This window comes from Equus przewalskii, chromosome 7, assembly GCF_037783145.1.
Source record: "Equus przewalskii isolate Varuska chromosome 7, EquPr2, whole genome shotgun sequence".
Classification (NCBI taxonomy): domain Eukaryota; kingdom Metazoa; phylum Chordata; class Mammalia; order Perissodactyla; family Equidae; genus Equus; species Equus przewalskii.
This window is the reverse complement of record NC_091837.1, coordinates 35,411,165-35,428,447: the sequence shown is the minus strand read 5'-3', so window position 1 is coordinate 35,428,447 and position 17,283 is coordinate 35,411,165. Positions and strand designations below refer to the sequence as shown.

Genomic DNA, 17,283 nt, shown 5'->3' with positions numbered 1-17,283 from the left:
TCAAAGTGTTCCCAATGTTTAGCTTTTCTAGACGACCTCTTTTCTTTTTAGGTGAAAGGGCCATAATGAACGCCTCTCCACTAGCCTGTATACAAATGGTCATATAAAGCCCACTGGCAGTGTTTAATTTGTAGGAAATGTTCAATTGCCGTTTCCTGTGGAGAAAGTGTCACGGCCAGCCGTTTGCTGTGCCTGAGTCCATCTCCAGCTTTTCCTCTGACAGCAGGAGAGAGAAGTGGGCAGAGGAGCTCTGAAGAAGGCTAGGAGACCAGAAGAATGATTGCAAATACATGTGTGAGTTACATGTTGGGTTATTCAAAAGCTCAAATTACAGTAGTTCAATTTGGGAAAGAAACACAGCAATCCTGGTAGACTTTTCTAAAGATCGGTGAGCCTGCCCACTTGAGCAGAATCAGGCTGGGAGCCTCTGTCACCTCCTGAGGCAGACGCAGCAGGCATGCCTTTGCACATGGTGTTTGGAGCGTGCATGTTATAAGTCGAAACTTTTCTTTTTGTTGCTCTGGTTGCTCAGTGGTAGTTTTTTTAGGTGATAGATAAAAGTGCATCCTTGACCTCCTGCTTTCTTAGGGGATGTGGCACAGAACCCTGGCGATTAGAAAGAGCATCCTTCTATTCACATGTATCAGGAAGAGACTCCTCCCAGAACTTTTACGTTGGTATATTCTCAAGGATTGTGACCACGTTAACTATTACATTCTTTCCTGAGTTCTGTCACCATTGCTGTAGAAGACTGACATCACAGTTTCTGAGCTGGAAATGACATAGGAGTAATCGAGCAGGAAAGTAAGGCCTCCAACCAGAGGAGGATGTCTCATTGATCAGGACATTCAGGTGGAATTCTCTTGGTTTTTAGCCAGACTGCTGTATTTTTATAAAGTAGCGAATGTCAACAGAGAAGTGCATGCCTTCTGTCGTCTCTGTGGAGCTGTGTGGGGCCCTCCCTGAGCCTGCCTTCTCTTCCTTCTCTGCCTTGATCAAAGGGCACCAAGCGACTAGGTGACAAATGCAAAATTACTCAATCCAGGTTGCTGGCTTTTTGTGTGAAAATCCGGTCAGAAAAGCACTCTTGTCCCTTTAGCTCTGATGAACTCAAATGTCTTTGGAAGTGTTCAGAAATTAAGGTGAGCAGTTGAGTTCAGATATCCAAAGGCCTTTGCTTCTTTCTTAAACCAAACCCAGGCCCGTGTGTTGACGATCCAGACTTGGACTGGGTGCTGATTGTGTGTTTGCTCCCTGCCTGCCTGCCACACTGTTTTGCTCGAGTGCTCTGAGACAATCAGACAAGCCGTAGTGCTCATTGTGAACATTTTAATTATGTTCTCTGTTTCCCCAGGCTTTTCAGGAGCGTTTAATCACATTGAGTTTACTGGCCTGTTTTGAAAACGCTTTTCACGTTCCTGGTGATGCACTCACAGCACCCAGGTCATGTCCTCTGAAGCGCCTGTGCCCTGCAGGACGGGCGAGGGTTGGTGTCGGAAAGAGCTGCTTATTCTTGCTCTGCTTTTTCAGTTATTTCTTAAGAATTATTTTTGGTTAAAATGAAGTCAGTGCTAGCTACAAGAGCAGATGAGCAGATAACGCTGGATTCTTTGCGAGGAATGATTTCCTAAGGGAGATCATTGGTGAGGTCATTTTGGTTTTCTGGGTTGCAGTGCATCACCGCTCTTACCTTCCTGTTTCTCACCTGAGATAGTCTTTTGAGTTTCAAGCTCTGAAATGGTTTTGTTAAATTTGGCTGCCTGGATCCCAGGCGTTCAACGTGACCCGGAGGCGGGGACACTCTGAGGCAAGACTAAGCAGTTGTCAGCAGCTAAGTGCTTCAGCTCCTCCTTCCCTCTCCTGCCCCCTGCCTCTCCTCCCTTTTTGTTGGAAGCGAAACAGTGGACAGTATTCCTATTCTTTCCTGACATCTCGCTTTCCACACCCTTTCTTTATTCAGCTGGTGGAAGAGCGGCTGTCGTAATCTTAGGTGGCGAGATAATGGAGACCAGGGCCGTGGAACCCTTCAGCTGCTGGGGGAACTGTCCCTTAGTAAACAATGGCAGCAGCCCCTGCGCCTTAGCTACAGCTGGCACTCTGCGGAGACATGTCCATTGTCTGTAGGGAAATGAGGTGGATTATTTGTATATTACAGCAGACAATAGTTCCTGTCTGCAGCTCCCAGAAGATGGAATTATTGCAACAGTAGCCAGATGACTGCTCCTACTGTCCAAATTGGGTCTCTTTAAAGAGGAGTTATTAAAATAGAGCTACTTATTGATTTTGGTTTTTTTAAAGGAGATTAAGATTTGAATACAATTGTCAGTCTGATCAAGAGTTTTCATCACTTATACATACTATTAGAGCATAGATTCTGTTTTTGTTTTATGTTTGTGGATAAAACTGTTCTCTAGAGGTTTTCATCATAACATTTCATTTGAATCTTCGTTTACTGTACTGCACACCTGTTTCCTCCTCTTCCCCTGATTTGGTATATGTGGTAGGGTTGATTGGTTTTATGTAGGCAAAGGGGACTGGTTGGAGAGCTTCAGACTACTTCAAGATTTCATTTACTTCCAAAATTTGAAAGATATATTCAATTAAAACTAGATTTGCTTTTCACTGAGCTCATGATGTAACATTTACGCATCTGACAAACCTAATGTTAATTCAGTAGAAAGCTGTTGATTAAGGGCAGTTTTTTTCCTTATTAATTCGTGTGTATAGAAAAACCCAGCAATTTTTCACTTTTACTTGCTACGTCTAAATTATATCTGCCGGAAACATTATATGTTCTGGTTGATTTGGTCTTCTTAAACATTTAAATGGCAGACATCTTTAAGGTTCTTTAATATAATGTTTTCTAAATTAGAGCATGCTATTGGAAAATTATTGTAATGTTAGTTTGAAAATCACTGTTCATCGTGACCCTGATCTGAATAATGACAATTTTTGCTTTTCAAATGTCTGCTGCCAGCTTTCATGGTTTATAATTTGCTTTTCTTGCAAGTTTTCACTGAACCTGAAAATTGCTTTTTTCAAGGCTCTATGAAAAGACTTGAAACGCTGGCCTCATCCCGTCTCCACAACAGACTAGTGTTGGAAAGCCATTGAAACTTTCAGAATCTCAATTTCCGTGTTTTAAAATGAGGATATTAATATATCTTTGCTGTGCATTGCCGTGTTTTTCTGAGGACCAATTGCGATAATGGATATGCTTGTACATTGGCAGCGTTCAGCTCTAAATATTAGTCTGTTTTTATTATTTTACATTGATGGTGGGCTTCTAAAAAGTACAGCTGAAGGTCTGTTGTTGTTTCCTTTGTCCTGGTTGTTGCGAATAATTTATAGTATTTAATAGAAAGAGCGTGCGTGTGGAAGCAGGCAGCCTGGGTTTGCAGTCTAGCTTCCGTTTATTAGCTATGAGGCTTTGGACATGTTAACCCGTGTGTGTTTGGTTTCCTTGTCTATAAAATGGGGTAATGTGTTCCTGGCAGGGTTACTATAGGGTTAGTAATGAAGGTAAGGTGCTTAGTAAAGGAAGTTTTCTGTTCTATAAATTAAGATAAAATATGAGTTATAAAAGCAGTGATTCAAATATATGCAATTATAGTTTGTCCCTAATTTTCTTTTCAGAGCAGCTAATGCTGGTGATTATTTATGCCAAAAAAATATTAGCTGTTTACATTTGGCCTACTCAATGAGTTGGAGGTGTGGGTTCATCTAGCCCTTTAACAGTTTTTTTAGCCTGCAGTGGTGGCTTACCATCCATATACCATATCCAGCATTTAATATGAGGGCTCTTCTGTTACAAAGTCTGAATACTAGAGAACATTGTTATGCCTGGAAGTTGTATCTTATATCTTCTTATGGCTATATTACATTTTAAAAATTTTTGCTTAAGTAACAGGTAATTTCAGGCATAAATGATTCTGGCTTTTATGATAAGCTTTCTAGAAGGAAAAGCAATCACAAGCAGTTCCTTCCATGAACAGAATGGTCAAAGTCACTGTATATTTGTATGTGTACATATGCATACAGTGATTATTGCTTGTATTGAACTATTTTTTATTGGTTACTCAGTGAAACCATTGCCTCTTAACTGTAATCAGACCCAAGTGTAGAGAGTAGACTTTCTTAAAGTCAGGTCCATCAGGTTAATGGATGGGACCTGAGTGAAACTTGACCTTGATTTTGGAGATTCAGGACTGACTCTCCTCTTCATCAGAAGACTGACTTCCATAAGGCCTGTTTTAAAACGTGTGGTCCCCTGTCGGTGTCCTCCAGTATGGGCTGGGTCAGGGGCATGGCTCCCACGTGGCGTCGTCAAAGCCTCAGTGTGAGGATCGGCCATCAGTAACAACCTCTTCTTTGCTGACGGTTGGCAAGGACCTTCGTGTGACAGCTGTGTTCTCCAGACTGTGTCCCTGAAGAGCCCAGCCTGTCCATTCTGTTCATATGTGTCCAACTGACCAGCTTTATGCTTGGTCCAGTAACTCCTAGTCCCAGCAAATTTTCCTGCCAGGAACAAGATTATAGGAAGAGATCTCATGAAGGAAAAAAGAAAGAAATGAAACTTGCTTATGCTTCACAGCATTTTTAATTAGGATGAACGTCTTATATTTTTACTGAGGTTGTCATCACTGGTATAGAAGTTCGGTGAGAACACTTAGAAGCGGAGAAGACAAACATTTTATTCATTTGCCCACTAGGAAGTTGGTAGAGGTTTCCATTCTCTTTGGTAGTCCGTTGAACTTATTTTGAGTTGTGGTCAGTTGAGTAGGTCATTCTCTTGATTACAGTTGTGTGGATGGAGTGAGGAGGATCTATAGGCTGGGGGTTGGGGGAGTGAGCTCTTTCCACTAGCCCAGTGCATACAGGTGAGGCTGGCTGGACAACTGTCTTCACCAAACTATTTGTGCCAATCTGTATTTTTCCATAAGGATTCCCAATTTATTTGGGAATAATAATCTTATCCAGGACAAAATACTCTTCAGGAGATTTTTTTCTATTCAATTTTTTGTCTACCTGAGGCTCTGATGTTGGGAAACTCTTGTTCTTTATTGTAAGTAAATCCCCAGTTTTAAGAATGAGTGCAGGATTAGCAAGAGTGGTGAGAATCCAGGAAAAAACTGAATAGCAGGACGAGAGCTGACAACTTAGGGTGAAGTTTGGGAGAGTTTTTTTTCTTGAGCCTCAATATTAATTGAACAAAATACGTGGAAATGACCGAGCGTGTCCTAGACTGGAGGCTTTTAAAACATCAATTATCAAACTAATCAGAAAATTCTTGAATGCTTTCCTTAATCTCCCTTCTTCCAGATTGTTCCTCATTAAGATCTCTTATGATACTTCAGTAGAACTTATATCCCATATGCTGCAGCCTATGGGTTTGGGAAGAATTTTTCATAATTAGGCTACAAGACTGGAATAAAGCAGAGCTGCGGTCGTGTCCGGTTTTGTTCGTCTTTATGCGTTGGTCTTTCTAGGTGTTGACCGATGTTTGTGTGTATTCGTTCCACAAATATTTATCAAAGGTCTACTGTGTGGCTCACAGTGCTGTGGGCACCATGAATGCAAAGAGGAGCAGACACTCAGGCTGTCTGCCTCGTGGAGCCTACCTGTCAGTGTGGGTGACAGATGATGAATAGGAAGAAAAGCAAATAATAAGAGGTGGGAAGAAAACAGAGCAAGGCTGGGGCTAGAGACAGTGGGGTAGGGGGGAAAGGTGGTCAGGGAAGGGACTGTGTGCCTTGTAGATTGATGGCAATGAGCTCTGCAAAGAGCTGGGGAGGAGCGTTTTAAGGAGAGTGCATAACAGGTGTAAGTCTGGGAGCAGTCCTAGACCCTGTGGGATCAGCAGTGTGGCAGGGAGGGAGGTGGCCGCCAAGAGGCCAGGGGGAGAACTTCAAAGAATTTTCTGTTTGATGTGAAGCCCCTGATAGGTTTGAGTAGGGGGAGATGCCTGAGTTACGTATTAAAAGGATAACTCTCTGGGTGGAGAAGAGGCTGTGAGGGATGAGTGCATAGAGGGGAAGCAGGGAGCCCCGTGTGATGGACTTACCTGTGTATGCAGCTACTCCCTTGAGAGGGATGGAGGCAGGGACTAGCGTAGTGATGTGGAGCCGCTGGAAAGAGAACCCCTGCCGGTATTTTGATGTTGAGCTGAGAGTACTGGACTGGCTGTGGAATGGGAGGGAAGGGAGGGGAGCAGAAGCAACTCCTGGGTTTCTCCTGTATCCAGTGTCTTCATGTTGGCGTCAAGTAGAATGGAATTGGGAAATAAAGGATAAGTGAGTGGGGAAAAAAACAAACCCATGTGTGTTTGAAATAATGCAAAAGGTTTTATCTTTAGAGTTGTGAGTCACGTAGTCACTGCTGAGATTTGTATTGTGAAGCAGAATTTTAGGGACATTTGCAGGTATAATTCAGGGCAGTTCACAGTTAGGATCCCGCTGAAGTTTCCATTCTCTAAAGGCAGGGTCTGTCTGACTCATATTAGTACCTAGAGGCTCGTGCCTTAGAGATAGAAGTTTAGGTAAGTGCCTGGTATGAATCTAAAGGTTTCTTTATCTCTAGAGTTATTTCATTTATGATTGTGATTAGGTAAGGAAATATTGGGAGGGGAAGAAATGCTGAGAGGCTGCAATGAATAATCCATGCTGGTTTTTTGTTTATGGATCCATAAGATTTGAACAGACATCTGGTGATAGTGTCTTATGGCAGAATTTCTGGAGGTCCCTGTGCCATATCACACGGGTGTGGCCGTAAGCCGCTGGGTGAGTGTGCGGGTAGTTAGTATTTAGTATCGTGGAGCTGGCATGGAGAGGCAACAACACCCTTTTTTGATAGACTTGGCTTATAAATCTACTCCGTCTGGCTTGTGTAGGATGAGTTGGATGAACTCCGTGCTGAAATGGAAGAGATGAGAGACAGTTACTTAGAGGAAGATGTTTACCAGCTGCAGGAGCTACGGCGAGAACTGGACCGTGCTAATAAAAACTGCCGAATCCTGCAGTACCGCCTCAGGAAAGCTGAGCAGAAGAGCCTGAAAGTGGCCGAGACTGGTCAAGTGGATGGCGAGCTGATCCGAAGCCTGGAGCAGGACTTAAAGGTGAGTGAGTGCGTTGATGGGACAGATGTTCCCAGAAGGGGCTGCTGCGTGCAGGATTACAGAGCTGAAAATGCAGCCCGCAAACCCCGCTTACCCAGGGTCTTCGTGTTCTTTTAGTGTTTCTGTCTCAGTAGATTTCTGGATGAATATTCTTTGTTCACTTTATGGCTTGTAAGGTTGTGTGTAATCATGTGGTTTGACAGCCTGATTAAATGTCATATGAACTAGAATCTTAAAATCTAAGAAAGAAAGAAAAGAGAAGAAATCATAGTAATGAATCTATAATAAAAAAAGAATGAATGGCTACCAGTTGGTCTGGCAGTTGTGTAGAAATTGTACAGAAACTCCTTCTAAAGATCTGAAATGTTTAAAAAAAATCTATTGATTATCAATTCAATTACAGTCAAAGACCACTCTGAAAAGTTGACTGTAATCACTTAACAGTTTTATTCTTACTTAAATTTCTAGGATACAGAAAACCTGAAATTACCATAACCCAAGTGAGGCTTGTGCAGGGGCCATTCAACTGAGGGAGAAATAGAATCATAACTAAATGTCTCAAGTATCTTTGAGAACTGTTGGCAGAAATGAGAATGAGGTGAAGAAATCCCAGACTTTATACCATGCACTCTCTCCATGGGCAGCATAGCGTCTCTCATGCCCCAATTATCAAATCTTCTATCTAGAGGTGCATTACGCATAATGTCCTCCTTATTACGGAGTGCTTAGGAAATCTCGTTTTGCCTTTCATTATGATAACAGGAAAGGATCTTTGTAATTCCATCAAATTTATAAACCACTAACAAAATGTCATTCGATGTGATATAAAGGTGATTTATATTTCTTTTGAAAAATCTCTTTACTCATTTCCTTTTAGAAAGTGAAAATGTTTAACTGCTTTAAACATTCAAATATCTTACCACAGTAGACAATTTAAAACTTGACTATCTTAACTATCTACTGCATACAGAATTATTTTACTTGCTTTTTTAGCAGGTAGGTTTAGTATTACTTTAGGAAACAGCAATGTTTATCTGTTTACCATTATTGTTGTTTCTTCTTTTTTTTTTTTTTAATGATTTTCTTTTTCCTTTTTCTCCCTAAAGCCCCCCCAGTACATAGTTGTGTATTTTTTAGTTGTGGGTCCCTCTAGTTGTGGCATGTGGGATGCCACCTCAACATGATCTGATGAGCGGTGCCGTGTCCGCGCCCAGGATCCGAACCGGCGAAACCCTGGGCCGCCAAAGTGGAGCACTGGAACTTAACCACTTGGCCACGGGGCCGGCCCCTATTATTGTTATTTCTAATTATCATTTAAAGTGTGTGTGGGGGCAGAATTGGCATTCTTGGTGATATTCTGTAAGGAGATAGGGCTATCCAAAGTGGCCCTTTAATCCAGATAAAAGTCACATTCTTTCTCATAATGTGGATTTTCATGTTTTAAACTAATACCCTCCTTTAAAAATCGGTTTGCTTAATCTTGCCAGGGTCTTTGTTCTTTGGGTAATACCAAGTTACTTAATGGTTCTGCCTCTGAAGTTGTTTGAACGTATCCTTAGCACATGGATAGCTTCACATCCTGAGGACTCTCTGTGGGTCGATGCAGGTAGCCAAAGACGTATCGGTCAGATTGCACCATGAGCTGGAAACTGTGGAGGAAAAGCGTGCTAAGGCTGAAGATGAAAATGAAGTTCTCCGACAGCAGATGATCGAAGTGGAAATATCCAAGCAGACCCTCCAAAATGAGCTGGAGAGACTGAAAGAGGTAATCCAGATGTGTACGGGGCTTTCCTCTTGGGTTTAATTGTTAGGAACTTGGCGCTGCAAGTGTCCCATTCTTACTGTAGTCTACAATAGGGGTCGGCAAACTAGGCCTGTTTATATGGGAACTAAGAATGGTTTTTACATTTTTTATAGCATTGTTAAAAAAACCAAAAAACAAAACCAACCACACAAAATAAGCCTAAAAAAGTAAAGAAAACTATGTGACAAAGACTGTATGTTGCTTGAAAGCCTAAAATATTTGCTGTCTGGCCCTGTACAGAAAAGGCTTGTTGGACCCTGCTGTAAAGCTGTTTTTTGTAATTTCCATTCATATGAGCTGGCCGTTAATTCCTTTTATATGTCCAAATGGGGTATATTATTACTAGAATACAAAATTAAGCAATATCTTTTTTCTCAAGAGTCTTCTGTTCCATTGAGCTAGAAAATATGTTATGGTTGTCTATTAAAGCTGTGTGAACAGATAATGTATGTATGCTACCTATATCTGTTATTCAGACAATATAATTTAAATATAATTTTTTTTTAAATTTTAGGGAGTCAATGTGTCCTAGAAAAGTGGTCCAGAAAATGAATATACATATACATACATGAATATATGTATTTTCATTTGCGTACAGTAATGCAAATCCTGTTTTTTTGTTGACTTTCATTAGAAGATCAAAACTGAGTATTTTTTTGGGAAATATCCTGCATATTGATGAAGTTAAAAAATATTGGCAAAGCTTTAAGATGATGGCTAAAGCCAGCGTATTGCCTTCTAACCGCCTCTCTTGGCAGTTCATTTTCCCTTTGGGTGAGTTTCTTGATTCTCTCAGTCACTCCTCATCTGTCCTCCCACGCTTAGTTCAGGCACTGGACTAGGCCCTGGGGATGCAGCTGTGAAGGTGGCAGCATAGGCCCTGCCCTCAAGGTGTTTACAGTTCGATTTGGCACATGGGTAGCAAAGCAAATAAATCGCTGCAAAGGAGCCAGTGCTGCAGCTGCTCTGGCTCCTCCCCCACACCCCCTCCTCACAACCGTGCTGGCCTCCCTGCTGTTCCTTGAACTCGTCCTCCCCTCTCCCATGGAACATTCTTTTTCCACACCCCCACACCCCTGTGGCTCACCCCCTCATCTCCAGGTCTCTGCTGACATCTCACCTCAATACTTACACATTAAAGTTACCCGTGTCCCCGCCCTGGCCCGCCCAGTCCACCTTCCCATCTGACACACTGTGGATTTTGGTCAATTGTCTGTATATTGCCACCACTTATCTGAAAATGTATGTGTTTTATTTCTTTGTCTTTTGACGGTCTCCCTTTCACTAATGTCCCTCTAGAACGTGAGCTCCATGAGAGTGGGGTTTCGTCTGTCCATTTCACTGCGGGGTCCCTAGAACAGTGCCTGGCACATAGGCGTTGTCGGGGCCTCGCTGGGTCAGGGAGGGAATGAAGGTGAGACTGTGGAGCTATACTGACCGCAGCTCGCCTGGGGGACTTGGTGGGCTTCACAGAGGAAGAGGTGGATTCCGAGAATGTTCTTTCTTCATGGGTGACTCTTGTCCCTTAACTTGCACGCATACTTAGCACCAGGACTGGAGGAATTTCTCCTATGATTGTGACTCTCTTTCCTCTACACTTACGGTTTCTAGTAGTTTGCTTCTCTCTTTTTCCTTTCATCTAAGTTTGCTAAAAGGTATGCCATAATCGTTTCTTTTCTCAAAATTTCCAGTTTGAGCCTGACCTTGAAGGGATAGAAAACAACTTAGAAGTATATTTTGTAAATTTTACATGTGTGTGTGTTTGTGTATAAATATATAAATTATATATACACATAAGTAAATAAACATATTTTAAGCAAGCAAAGATTCTTTTGCACACGTTGAAGTGGGTTTGTCTAGAACTTCGCATCAGGTCACGAATAGCTCTTTGGGGAAGGCAGTGATTACTGTTGCTCTCGACTTTCAAAGCCAGGCAGCTGTGAGGCAGGGGTCTTCGGAGAGCTATGGTGCTGGCTCAGGCTGGATGGGAGGAGAGCGGCGCGGGTCAGCTCCGCCCTTCCTTTGTGCGTTAGAATTACTCAGAAGGGGATTGCTCAGTTGGAACACAGTAGTGTTTTACTTCCAGAGTTGCAGTCAGACTGGTGGCACTGCATATTTACACCAAACTTCTAAACGAATTGTTAAACTGACAGGAGTCTGAGGAGGGTTGGATGCTGGTAGACTGTGCTGGAAGCAGAATGATAGAACCAAGCAATACAAGGTTCAAAGGTGGTGGAGATATTTATTGGAAAATGCCAGCTGTGGGCTCCGTGAATGGGTACTTTTTACCAAAGCGAGAACAAAATGCACTGTGAGTTTTCCTCTAGGGCGAGGGTGATATTTTCTCTGTCCTGAGCCTTGCTTATTATCGTTCACCTCTGAAGTTTTGTAAATGGATGTGTCACATTCTGGAAAAGGCAAGGACAGTTCGTGCATTGTGCACGTCTCTAAATGACAGAAGGAGTTTCAGAGGTATATGTACCCGTTGGCCTCAGAGGACAGTAAATCATGCATCGCCATGCCTCTGCAGCTGTGTAGCTGCTGCTGGGGCCTCTCTCTTAAGCTGCAGACTGTATTTTCAGCTGCCTGGTGCACTTCTCCAACATGGATTTCTCCTAGCACTTTACACTCAGTGTGTCCAGAAACAGACGTATCACCCTCATCCCACCTGCACCTTCTTCTGTCTTTCCCGTCTGTGTTAATGGTGCCACTATCCTCTTAGTCACGAGGCTTCAGTGATGGCCATCACCCTTACCTCTCCTGCTCCCCACCCTCAGTTGCCTGCTCTGTGCTTTAGGTTCTACTGTTCTGCTTTTGCAGTCTTAGAAATTTTCTTTCTCACTGATACATGCTGCGACATAACATGGAGGACCCTCGAAAATATACCAAGTAGAAAGAAGCCAGACATATCGTATGAGTCTGTTTATAGGCAATATTCAGAATAGGTCAATCCATAGAAACAGAAAACAGATTAGTGGTTTCCAGGGGCTGGGGAGAAGGGAGAACAACTGCTTAATGGGCATGGGGTTTCCTTTGTGGGGATGAAAATGTTTTGGAACTAAATAGAGGTGATGGTTGCACAAGTACAGTTTACAAGTACAGTGTGAATGTACTAAATGCCGCTGAAATGTACACTTTAAAATGGTTAATTTAACCTCAATTACAAACATTTGCTTTCTGTATTCTATCCATCCTTTCCCCAGTCTCCTCTTAAATAAGTATTTGAGGGCTAACACTGTGTAATAACCACGTTAAAGACATGCTCTGCTTCCAGTAGTCTCTCCCTTTTCCGTATTGTCGTTTACGTCCCCCAAATCTGACTGTGTTGCTGTCTGCTTAAACAAACTTGCTTGGGTTCCCAGTTGTCTAATTCTTTAGCCTGACACAGAGAATCTTTCCTGCCTGGCCCATCCCTGTCTTCCAGCTGGGTTTCCCACCCCATGGCAGGAAACCCTGGTGTGACATAAAGGGCAGTTGAGAAGGATGAGAAGAGGCTGTGCCCTCAGGTCCTCTTTGAATTAATAGAGGTGTGTCTTGGAAAAGTCACTTTCTGCATTGATAGAAGAGACGATTACTGAAGGCTGGCAGTATTAACCCACTGGAATTGTCCCTTCTGGTTAGCCGGCTTGCTTGCTTCCTGTGCCTATTCACACCATGCTCCATGCACCCAAACTCCCATATACCCCTTCACTTGTGCAAACTCAGAAGTGTTTTCCTTTTTTGGGGGCGTGTATTTCTTTTAGTACTCAACTCTCTCTATGGTAGAATATCTCAGAAGGTTGAAAATGGTTAACCTTAGCTTAGTTTCAGCTTCCTAAAGATTACTCAAGTGTTTCTACTCAATACTGTTTCATTCTACCAAAAATTTTTGGGTATTTATTATATGCTCAAGACACAAGTAATAACTTGCCAAGTTAGTTGGTAATTGCAAGGAACAGAGGCATATTCTAAAGTACTCTAGGGACCTAGGATTATTTTTTCTTTTCTTATTGAGGTATAAGTGACATACAACATTATATTAGTTTCAGGTATATAACATAATCATTCAATATTTGTATATATTGCAAAATGATCACCACAATAAGTCTAGTTAACATTCATCACCATACATAGTTATAAAAATTTTTTTTCTTGTGATGAAAACTTTTAAGATCTCCTCTCTTAGAAACTTTCAAATATGCAATACAATATTATTAACGATAGTCATTTCTGGACGTTACATTCCATGACTTAATTTTTATAACTGAACATTAGTACGGTTGACCTTAAACAAATAGACAGCCAGTTATTTCTCCAGGAAAAATAGGTTATTCAGGATCAGCAGAGAATTGCATTTTGGGGTTTGCAAGCCGTGGCAAGCCATGTGCGAGTTCCCTGGCACCAAGGGAGGAGAAACTCTTTTCTAGAGGAGAGGAAGAAGTTGGGAGGGCTGTTGTTAACCCAGAGTTTGAGCTGTAGTGGCTTTTCATTGGCTGGGTTGTGACAGGCTCTCACTGGCTGAGCTTCTTGCTGATCAAAACGAGGAAGGCCTTCCTCTTCCTGTTGGGCTCCGCTGTGGACATAGGGCATGAGAGGTCCCCCTTTTGGCCTCCCAATTTGAATTTAATGAAGCTTCTGTTTATTAATTTGACATTTTCCTCTTTTGATCAAGCTCTTTCTCTGAAAGCATTGCTGATCAAGAATCAGGTTTCTGTGTTTTCAGCAGCCTTTTATCTCTTGATGCCAGGAAGCTCTTTCCTGGGTGTCATGTCTCATGTCAGAGGGAAAGTGCACAGTGTGGAAACCTATTGAGTAATAAGGAGGAGTAGGAGGGAGAGCTCACATGCATTTTTCTTTTCTAAAGTTCATATGTTATCAAGATCATAGGCATTGGAGATTATCTGAAGCATAATGTCATCATCAAAGTTTTGGCAGATGAACTTCCAACAGGCCTGGTCTGGACATCTTGGGAAAGCTATCTCATTAGATGTCATCTGCTTCAATTCTGGGAAATCAGTACTTTCAAGTCACCAGATGATGTTCAGGTTCAGCAGAGTTTGGTGCTTTCTTTCGCTGTGCCATGTGAATCCAAGAGTCTCTTTCCTGGAGTTTTGCGGCACAAGGGTTAGTTAGCAGTACCTGATGGGGCCTTCCCGGCAAGGTTGAAGAGAGTCCTTCTGGAGGTGTCTTTTCCAGCAGACAAAATCTCTAGGTTGCAAGGTGTGGTTCTTAAGGTCTTCGCCTCCCTGGAGCTCACTGTGAAAGATTGCCCTACCAGAACATGGTTAATTTTGATGGAATCAGTTAGGCCTTTGCAATGCTGGAATAGATCTCCTTTTATCAGCTGTGGGTCAAAAGAGGCAGGAGTCAAGTGCACTGGACAGCCTGTGATTATCTCAAAGGTGAGAGTTTATGAGTTCCAGAGGGGGTGGATCTAAGATTTAGAAGGACTGATGGCAATGCTTTTGGCCAAGGTATTTGGAGGGTCTCTACAAATTTTGCCAGTTGTGTTAATAATGCCATGAGTGCATTTGGCTAAACCAGAGGATTGAGGGTGGTAAGCACAGAGAAAGTGTTATAAAACTGGCCAAACAGTGCAGACTTGTTGAAGTACCTGACCAGTAAAATGGGCTCCTCGACCACTAGGAAGCTCAAGAGGAGTCCCCAGGTGGGATAATCTTTTCCAAAAGGACTTTAGCCAAGAAGAGGTGGTAGCCTGTCTGCAGGGGAAGGCTTTAGTTCAGCGAGAAAACATGCAAACCGGGACTAAAACATATTTATCTCCATCAGACGAGGGAAGCTGTATGAAATCCATTTGCCAAACCTTGAGTGATCCATTAGGCAATTTAAACGTCTGGGAGCCATATGAATAGGATTCACTGAATTGTATTTTAGACAAGTGGAACAAGTGGGGTAGGCACTTTTTGCAGCCTTATTAATATTTCCCCACCAATATTGACTCATGAATGCTATCATTTTGTCAGTAGACCAGTGGCTTAATGCATCTACAGTGGTTAGCAGTGGGAATGTCTCCAGTAGGATTGGGTGTTATTTGGTCCAAACTAGAGCTTTCTCTTTTTTTATCAGACCAACAGTTGTTGAATTTCCAATCTTGTTTTTCCTTTACTGAGGCCAGTTGTGGGGCTTCTCTAGCCAGGTTTTCTAAGTTATCATTGGGGGAAATATCCCTTTGGACCATGCAGACATGGGGCTGTTATTAGTTTCTTTAAGGGCTGCATTCCTTGCGAGGATGTGAGCAAGGTGATTTCCTTTAGCTCCCAGAGAGTCAAGTTTAGAATGTCCTGGGATCTTAATAACAGCTAAAGCAACAGGTAAAAGCGTAGCATCCAATAATTCCTGAACATAGGAGCCATTTTCTATTTTATTTCCCCTGGAGTTAAGGAAGCCATGTTGCTTCTGCAACATTTCAAAATCATGAGCTACTCTAAAAGCATGTCTACTCTCAGTGTAAGTGTTGGCAATAGTTTTGCCCTTGGCTAAAGTGCAAGCCCATGTCAGAGCATATAATTCAGCCTGTGGGGTGATGTAGCCATAGGTAAAGGTGCTGCCTCAATGATATCAAAAGGAGGTGCAACAGTATGCCCCCACGATATTTGCCATTGTCACCTTGTAAATAAGAACCATCAGCGAACCATGAGAAGTCAGCATTACCCAAAGGAGTTTCCTGCAGATCGTCATGAGGAGTTACGAAGCGATCCCTCACTGTTAAGCAGTCGTGAGGGACTTTGTCAGTAATGGACAGGGGAAGAGAACAGAGTTAAGGTTTTTACTGCGAGGAGCATGTAACAGAAGGATTTCGTGGGAGATGGGTTGGCTGGCTGAAATATGGCGAGTGTGGTGAGAATTCAGGAAGGCTTCCACTCCGTGAGGTACAAAAATGGTTAAAGGGGATCCCACGACAATTTTCTCAGTGGCCTTAACCTAAAGGGCACTGACAGTAATAGCTCTAAGGCCAGTGGGGTATCCCCGTGCCCACAGGGTCCAGTTGCTGGTTATAATATCCTATGGGTCAATGGTGGTCCCCGTGATTTTGGGTAAATACCCCAAGGGCATTCTTTTACTTTTCATATACAAATAGGAAAAAGGGAATCTGATAATTGAGATGTCCAAGGACACGTGGGTTCATCAAACTCTCCTTTAAGGCCTTAAAGGCTGTCGTCCTGTTCTTCCCATAAAATCGGATTGGTGGTGTTATTCTTTAATAAAACATACAGAGGTCTGGCCATAAGAGAGAAACTGGGAATCTAACTTAGGCAATAACCAAGTAGCTGAAGAAAACCTCACATTTGGTGCTTAGTTTTGGGTTTTGGGAAACTTAGGACACCACGAAGCGTGTCTGGCTCTAGGTGTAGCCCTGTTCTTATGTAAGATGCCCTAAATATTGAACCTGGGTTTGGGCGAACTGCAAGTTCTCTTTGGTGACCTTATGTCCCTTTAAGGCTAAAAGCTTTAGCAAGTGGATGCTGACTTCCTGTGAGGAGGCTTGGGAGGGAGAGCAAAGAAGCAAACCATCTACATAGTTCATCGAAGTAGAGCCTCTAGGGAACTTGTGTCATCCAGGTCAGCTTTCAGGATCTGTGAGAAATAAGGATTCTCAGGAAAACCCTGAGGCATGACTGTCCAGGTGAGTTGTTTTCCTTCCCAAGGGAAGGCAAATAGGTATTGAGTAGCTTCATCAGCTGGAATACTAAAGAGGGTGCTGCATAAATCAGTCACCATGAAGAATTTGCTTCCAGTGGGGATGGATGTTAGTAGCTTATGAGGGTTAGGAACGGCAGGGTATCAAGGGCTGTTGTTTTTTGCTCAGAGGTCTTGGACAGACCACCACCCTCAGCCCTTGGGCTTTCTCACAGGTAAAGTAGGAGTGTTACAGGGTCTAGTACAAGGGATGATGAGGCCTTGAGCCTCGTAATCCTCTCTTACAGGCCTTATGCCTGTAAGGGTGTTTTTAGCCTGTGAGCTATTGATTCATTCTGGGGAGAGATTTTGAGGGATCTGTTTGAATCTTGGTGTGAATTTTACCAATATGAGTTCGAGATTTTGCCCATAAGGAGGGTGGTAGCTGATTCAGTAGGATCAAATAATCAGTGTTTTTAGAATCAGCTTTAGGACCATCAGAGATGGAGCAAATAAAAGATGTCAAAGGGTCATTTAATTTATCTCATTGGCTGTTTGGATGGCTACTGTCTAATTCTAGAATTAGTTCCCCTTTTTGGGAGAAAGATATTTTGGCATGATACTTTTCCAAAAAGTCTTGGCCTAAAAAAGAAGTCTTGGCCTAATAAATTAGTAAGGGTGGAGGAACTAAGGAGAAAAGGGTGTATGAGTCTCTCAAAGGGCCTACACAAAAGGGAATAGGTTCAGA

General features: G+C 42.6%; 1 protein-coding gene across 16 annotated transcripts in view; it reads left to right on the top strand.

The window, feature by feature from the left end:
* MTCL1 (microtubule crosslinking factor 1) overlaps window positions 1-17,283 on the top strand; it is a 142,247-nt gene that overhangs the window by 3,398 nt on the left and 121,566 nt on the right. For all 16 annotated transcript variants that reach the window (XM_070629493.1, XM_070629484.1, XM_070629483.1 and 13 more), the window contains exons 2-3: window positions 6,890-7,114; window positions 8,721-8,879. In XM_070629493.1, coding sequence (XP_070485594.1) covers window positions 6,890-7,114; window positions 8,721-8,879 — 384 coding nt within the window. The remainder of the gene's footprint in view (window positions 1-6,889; window positions 7,115-8,720; window positions 8,880-17,283) is intronic.